General features: G+C 37.1%; 1 protein-coding gene across 3 annotated transcripts in view; it reads left to right on the forward strand.

Moving 5' to 3' along the window:
* SAXO2 (stabilizer of axonemal microtubules 2) overlaps positions 1-5,370 on the forward strand; it is a 20,788-nt gene extending 15,418 nt beyond the window's left edge. For 2 of the 3 annotated variants that reach the window (XM_012801877.2, XM_023510099.1), the window contains exon 3: positions 4,064-5,055. In XM_012801877.2, coding sequence (XP_012657331.1) covers positions 4,064-5,007 — 944 coding nt within the window. In that variant the 3' untranslated portion in view covers positions 5,008-5,055. Of the gene's footprint in view, positions 1-4,063 lie in introns of all 3 variants that reach the window. The other variant, XM_012801878.2, reaches the window with a different exon arrangement.
* Positions 5,371-7,778: the final 2,408 nt, after the last annotated feature.

A 7,778-nucleotide genomic window follows, 5' to 3' on the forward strand; every position in this document is an offset into this window, starting at 1 on the left:
ACAGTGCCTGCCTAAGAGTAAACTGACATGGACAAAAGAAACAAGTGGGCACAGCAGCGCATAAGCACAGAAGATCCTAATAACACTTGAATTCCAAAATACATGAAGCAAAAACTGACAGTACTAAAATAAGAATCACAAAAGTCTGCAATTATAGTTGGATACTTCAGCATTCCTCTTTATTTCTATAGAATGTCTATAGATAGAAGATGAGGGACGATATAAAGATCTGAACAACACTCAACCATCTTGGCCTAATTGAAATATTTTGTAAAGTAATCCTATTAGCAATAACAGAACACACATTCTTTCCAAATGTACATGGAACATTCATCCGGATAGACCATATTTTAAGCCATGAAATAAACCTTAACAAATATAAAATAATCGAGATCATACAATGTATGTATTTTGACCATAGTAAAATTAAACTAAATAAATAATATAAATCTGGAAAGTCTCCAAATGTCTGGAAATAAAACAACAAATTTCTAAATAACCAATGGTTTTAAGCAGCAATAACAAAGAAAATTAGAAAACATCTTGAACTTAATGAAAATGAGAAAAAGATACCATACCAAAATGTGTGGAATGTGTCTAAAATAATGTTTAGAGGGCAACTTATAGCATTTAAGGTTTATATTAGAAAAGAAAAAAGTCATATCAATAGTCGAAGTCTCCACTTTATGGAGCTATAAAAATAAGAGCAAATTAAATAGAAAGCAAAGTAGAAGGAAAGAAAGAATGAGGATAAGAGCAACAATCAATGAATTTGAATACAGAAAAACACTAAAAATCAGTGAAACCAGCTCTGGTTCTGTTAAAAGTTAATAAAGGGATTAAACCAAGGGAAAAAAAGAGAAGGCTCAATTACAAGTACTGAGAATGAAAGGGGATAGCACTACAGACGTGATAGACTTTTGTTTTACGTTGTGTTTTCTTTTTTCTCCTTTATGTTATTTTTGGCGATTTCATCAGATTGCTATACATTCCATGTTTGCTCCAAAAAAGGAAGAAGTTAAAATTTAGGAGATAATAACAGAGTTTGAAAACTACTTGAGAGAAATAAGGATGAGGGAGAAAAAGTCAACTGGGTAGAACCTTAACCTGACATGCCAAATTCAAAATAGAAACTAGTTCATTGATGTGTTATTTTCTGGGGAATATGAGTCTGAAGGAGATGGAGATTTCACTTGGGGCACACTACATTTTAATTTTCTAAGGGACATTGAAATAGAGATATCTATTAAGAAGATAAATATGTGGGTTTGTTGTTTTAAAAAATGGTGTTAAGTAGAGATTCAAGTTTGGGAGAGGTAAGCTTACTAGTGGTATTAAAACCATGAGAGTAGTTTGGTGATGTGTAGATTGAGAAAGATGAGGCCTAGGATGACAACTCCCATCTTTGTAAAAGTTATTTCCAGTTCCTTGGTATTTGAAGACACCACAGGAAGCAGAGTCTCAAGTACCAGGGAAAGAACTAGCAGCAGCAGCTCTGGAGTTTGGTCTTCAAAGAAGAACCTGGAATAGCTCCCTATACTACAGTGGGGGTGGAGCTGTGTATACAAATGTGAGCACACATATGCAGGCACCTCATCTATCTAAAGCTGTTTAAAAGAGAACAAAGTCCGAACTAAATGTTAGTGGTTGGAAATGTTGAGGAATTGTCTAACAAGGGCAGTGCTAATACTGGAGCTGCCAAACAACCAGACTGTGCTGTTAAACGTGAACAGCATTATGTTAGGGTTTTTGGTTTGTTTTTTCCATAAGAATCATAAAACACTAAAATGAATTAATAAGGACAATGATATTTGAAAGATACTGCTATAATGTTATTAATAAATATTCCAAGATAGACAAATATTATAGGGTTATGGTCATAGGCATATTTATAGGGGATAAATCAATTTTCTGAAGTTATCTAGAATTGATATTTATTCTAATATGTGTTGTCAAACTTTGTCTGTTATTGTCCAAATTCTTGCTTCTTTCTTGAAAGCCAAAGCTGGCTTGATGAGGGAGAAATATTCTTCTGCAGTCATAAAATGAAAATCTTTTTGTATCTTAATCACTTTGCCAGCAAGAGCTCTCCCTGTATGATTGTGTGGACCTATAAACCTTTAATAACATCTATGATTTCCTTTTAGTTATTGAAAAATAGTGTTACGATTTTGTATTTAGTTTGCTAAGAACAAAGATTCCTTCATCATACTTCAAGAAAAAAACTTTGTGGTAAAGCTTCATATGAATTGCAGATGCAAAACTTTCAGGTAACCAAGAGAGCTTGAGGAAAGAGCTACTGCCTCCATCCCTGCAATGAGCTGTGTGATTTCTCTTACCACATCTTCTCTGCCCCTTACTCATCTGTTTCTACTGCTGCTCTGCTGACTGACCTCCTCTGCCCTATGTCTCATGTCCAAGTATGTCTAACATGTAACTTCTTCATGCCATAGTTTCCTGGCTCGCCTCCTTTTAGATTCTTTCCCCATTTCCATCTGGCTCTTTATTTTCAACTTTAGGTTCATGAGAATAAGAGTGATTAATCTAGCTCATCTTTTCTTGCCAGTTTGTTTCATAGGTTTCTGCTCGTCTATTTTTAAATTTAGTTTAAATTTAATTTTTTTTTTTTTTTTTTGAGATAGTCTCATTCTGTTACCTAGGCTGGAATGTAGTGGTGTGATTGTAGCTCACTGCAGCCTCCAACTCCTGGGCTCTAGTGAGCTTCTCTAACTTTCTGTAGTAGCTGGGACCACAGATGCATGCCATTGTGCCTGCTTCATTTTTTTAAGTTTTAGAGATGAGTTCTGTGTTGCCCCAGATGGTCTCAAGCTCTTAGCTTCAAGCAATCCTCCTGCCCCGGACTCCAGAGTCGCTGAGATTACAGTCATGAACCTGCACCCATTTCATCAGCTAGTCTACAGATTGCCTATTCTTGGGTCAAGTATTCATCCATACAGTACCTGCTCATTTATGTATTTCAAAACTTGATCATTTTGGCAGAAATATTTACAGATGAGGAATTTTTCACTTTGAAAAAGAGATTCACATAAGGAAGTTTGAGCTTTCCATAAATGTTGTATAGACTTTAATCCAGATTCTGTTACATTATCTTATATAACAAACTACTGTCTTTTATAAATTAATTTATGGTATTTAGAAATGCAGATTGTGGGGTGAAGTCAATTCTATAATAATTCCAAGCTTGCTATCTTCTAGTCTAGAAATAGAAAACATACATAATCCTCAGTTGAAATATAAACACTTCAGTTTTCCACCTGTGGTCTAGGGCATTTAACTTCTAAACCTCAAATCTTAGCCCTGATTCCACTTCTAAATTCTACATAAAATTTCAAGTACTTTTGAAAATACTCTGTTCAGGGCCTTGGCCTCTGGATAGCCCTCTATCTTTTAGGAGTGCCTTAAAGGCCATTTCATAAGGAGGAAAAACTGAAGCCATTGCTCTTTTGGGGATAGTACAAGTCACCCTGTATCTTTCTTTCCGCAAGGAGTTTTGTAGGCTTTCTAGACTATAATGGAGTTGAAGGTCTTTCTCCTTTGAGGAGTTCCTTCAAAGCAGGTAGTAATAGCCTCATCACTTTTGTCCACACATCAGGGCACTTCATTATATTTTAAACCTTAGATGTTATGGCTTACTTAAGTGTTTTGTGGATTATAGCGAAAATCCCTACAAATTCCGGGAATTCCACCATAATCTTCTACACTTTGCCCTCACCTGTATGCAACACAGTCCTTCTGGATTTCAAGAACTATCCACAATCAGGCTCAGATGTGACATTCCCTTGTTTTGTAATCAGATGAATCTGGAAATAGAAAGTTATGTGTAGTAAAGTGAGGAAGTGGGTGGAGAGAGGTGGAAAGGAAGGAAAAAAGAACAAATCTGAGGGGATCAGGGACACTTTGTATTTATGGTAGTGTTTGGATTTCTAAGGGAAATGGAAGGATGTCTGGCAAGGAGAGAAGTCAGTCATGATTTTTAGAAGGTGATTGTTTTCTTCAGAATTCAAAAATATTTTGTTTTCTTTCTTTGTTTTTAATTTTCAAGATGATTATAGAGCTTGGGACATTCAGAAAAGGAAACTTTATAAACCAGAACAAACTTACCATCCCCCTACTGTGAAATTTGGAAATTCAACTACATTTCAGGATGACTATCTTCCTCGAGAGATAAAGCTTAGGCAAAGCTTTAAACCCTTCTCTGTGGTCAAACGGTCTACAATACCTTTTAATGGTGATACAAGCCATCGCCTGGATTACGTACCTCATCAGCTAGAACTTAAGTTTGAAAGGCCAAAAGAAGTTTACAAACCAACCAACCAACCCTTTGAAGATCTTACAACTCATCGGAATGACTTTCAGGGACTTGGTGGTGAAACTGCAAAAATCTGCAGACCTGCATACACCAGAGTGACCCAAAATGCTCAATTTCAAGGAAGCACTGAATTCCAGGAAAGTTTTCAATCATGGGAAATCCCACCACCCGGAGTCAAGAGAGTCCCAGAGTATGTGCTCCCTGCAGGGAGCATGGAGTTAACCAGCACAAGCCGTCTGGACTATGTTCCACATCAGGCCAGTCGTGTTGTTCCTATCCGGCCTGCTTCTCATAGAAGAAATAACAATTTTCCTTTCCAAGGAAAAAGCACCATGAAGGATGATTTTCCAGCATGGGAAAGCTGCCGTCAAGGACTTATTAAGCAGCAGCAGCAAATTCCCAGCCCATCTGGAAAATTTGATGGTTTGAGCACTTTCAGATCTCACTATGTGCCACATGAATTGATTCCAACAGAGAGTTGCAAACCTTTAAATGTTACTTTCAAGAGTTCTGTTCCATTTGATGATGTAACCACGTACTCTATAGAGTACACACCAAAGAAACAGGAAATCTGCCCAGCTAGTTATCCCTCTCCTCCTGGTTATATATTTGACAATATAAATTCCCAGGGTCATAAATTCTTTCGTAAGATTATCCCTGCATTGAAGGCCTTCTAATCATCAAATTCTGTTTAAAAGGAAGCTAGCTAGCAAATTGTTTGTTTTTCGAGGGAAAAATCAATTATTGTAGTGAAAAACATTTTTGAGAGACAATTATTTTTTAGGTTTTTAAATAAGAAAATTGGAAAATGTATTATAGGAGATCAGAATCTTAAAATCCATTTGTATTCATATTTTAATCATGATTGCTCTTTAAATTCTATTTCTCAAGGTTAAATAATGTACATTCTCCTCTGAACAATTTTAATACCAAACATCTTGTTTTGTAGCTTGTTCCCAATCTATTATCATTTATACTTCGTTTATAATGATGGCAGTTGTATGGCTGTTCACATTGCAGTTGTCATTCAGCAAGCACATTAGGACTACATAAAGCACCATGGAACATGATAGGAATTTCTCTTCCAAGACAGTAGCACTTCAAGGTATCTACACAGTGTATACCATCAAGTTTGTGGTGTGGAGACTGCTGCACTGCTCCTCACCACGTCCAAGGTAGCGGGAGGCGTTGTGGTGCAGCAAGGAGAGGCTCTGTGGGAGGGGATCAGAGGACTCAACTTCTAGTTCTAATGATGTCATTTTCTATTTGTGTCACCATAGGCAAGTGACTCATGTCTCTGAGCCTCAGTGTCTTCATTTGTAAAAGGAATAAATATTTTTTCTCAAAAAATATGTTTTGAATATCAGATTGTATGATACATTTTAATACATAAAAGTACACATGTAATGAATTGTGTTAATAAATCATTCAATCTTTTTTATACTTGTTTTAATACTTGGTTGCACTTGTTAATACTTGTTTTTATACTTGTTGTTTCAAATTAAAATAATTACCTATTCAATCCTCATTTTCTGGCAAGTAGCAAGGATGGTAAAATAACAATAATTTGCTTTGCGCTTAACTAATACTCTGTACTTCTGAGAAGAGCCTGTCTTTTAAAGTTTCATGAACACCCAAGAAGTTATTATAGAGAATGAAGAGTTTGGATTGGGGTAAATATACTTGCTTTGAGTGACAGTATTTGCATAAAGGAAAAAGTATTTGCTCGAGTAGTTTTGGGAAGACTGACAGCTCTGAAGAAATCTTCAGGGTAAACTTAGGTAATTTATGCCTCTAATTGCCACACCCTTAATCATTGTTCAGAAGCAGCACCAGGGCCAGTGTGGGTCATAATCACCTTGTTTACTTCTTCCACTCTGAAAATGAGTGCTAAAAAGGGAGGAAAGGAATGATGCCAGTGTGTGAAGTAGAAACAACATATTGCATTTATAAATGATAAACATTTCCTAGAATTAAACTGTTATTGGGTAATGCCATATCAATGTAAACTCATCTCTTGTAACAAATGTGCCACTCTAGGGGGATGTTGATAGCTGGGGAGACTCTGCATGTGTGGGGGCAGAGGGCATATGGAAACTCTCTGAACTTTCCATTAAGTTTTGTTGTGAACCTAAAACTGCCCTAAAAATGTCTATTTTGAAAATAATTTTTAAAAACCCTTCACAGCAGCAGCTGGGAAGTGGTCACCAGTCAGAGATTGGGAACCCCACACCCCAGCTTCTTAATACATCAAGTTTACAGGTTTTCTTTTATACAAAATTACAATCTAAGGCCCTCTCTGAGAGTTGCTGTTTGAGAAGAGAAGTTTCATAACACTCCCAAAGAGGAGGGGAGACCTCTAAACAACTCAGCAGAGAAGGGTAAGTGAACCTTGTAATCATGAGTGCACAAACTTCAAAAAGGCTGTCTAAAATGCATGCTGATCACATACTTCTGAAAAGGGTCACAGTGTCCAGTAAAACATCTTTTATTTTGTTAAGGCTTTTGCTTTTTTTCTCTCTGTCTACTCAATGCTTTTTTACATGGAAGTGAAGATTTTTCACTCTATGCTACAGACACAGGACATTCATCAATGTCATCCCCCCACAGCCTATCCATAAACAGCACACAGCTTGAGAGCTGTTGTTTAGAGTGGCTAGTGATATTTCACCCATTATGATTCCTTTGTTTGTAGCCACTGTGGAACTATAATGGCTAGCAAGGAAAAGTGGCTCAAAGATACTTACAGACAGCAAGTAAAAGGAAAATTAAGACAAAATAAACCATGAAAACATGGGTAAAAGTTCCAAACAGGCACTTCACCAAAAAAGATGCAGATGGTGTATGAATTGGCTAAGTATCACAAAGTGAATGGCTTTACAAGAGGAATTTTCATCTGTATATTCTGGAGGCTATAGGTCTCCAGACTAAGGTGTTGGCATGGCTGGCTCATTCTGAGGCTGTAAAGGAAAATAAGCCCCCTTCCTGTCCTCACCGCTGGTGGTTTGCTGGTGATTTGCATGGTTTCTGAGGAAATGTTGAATATAATTATCTTCCCTCCTCCATAGGTAAGCTACTGTTTTTCCTCTGGCTTCCTTCCAACTTCCTTGATTTGTAGAGCTCTGCCTTCATCTTCACGCTGCATTCTCCCTGTGTGCACACATCTCTCTTAAGTGTTCCCCTTTTTATAAGAATACCAGTCCTAGCATATTAGGGCTCATCCTAATGAGCGCATTTTAACTCAATCATTTGCAAAGACCCTATTTCACAATAAGGTCACAATCACAGGTACTGTGGTTTGGAACTACATTTTCTTAGGGAATAATCTAAACCATAAAAGATGGCAAATAAGGCTCGGCGCCTATAGCTCAACCGGCTAAGGCGCCAGCCACATACACCTAAGGTGGCGGGTTCGAATCCAGCCCCGGCCCGCCCCAAACAACAATGA

The sequence above is a fragment of the Otolemur garnettii genome, unplaced genomic scaffold (assembly GCF_000181295.1).
Source record: "Otolemur garnettii isolate 467f Iridium unplaced genomic scaffold, OtoGar3 scaffold00011, whole genome shotgun sequence".
Lineage (NCBI taxonomy): Eukaryota > Metazoa > Chordata > Mammalia > Primates > Galagidae > Otolemur > Otolemur garnettii.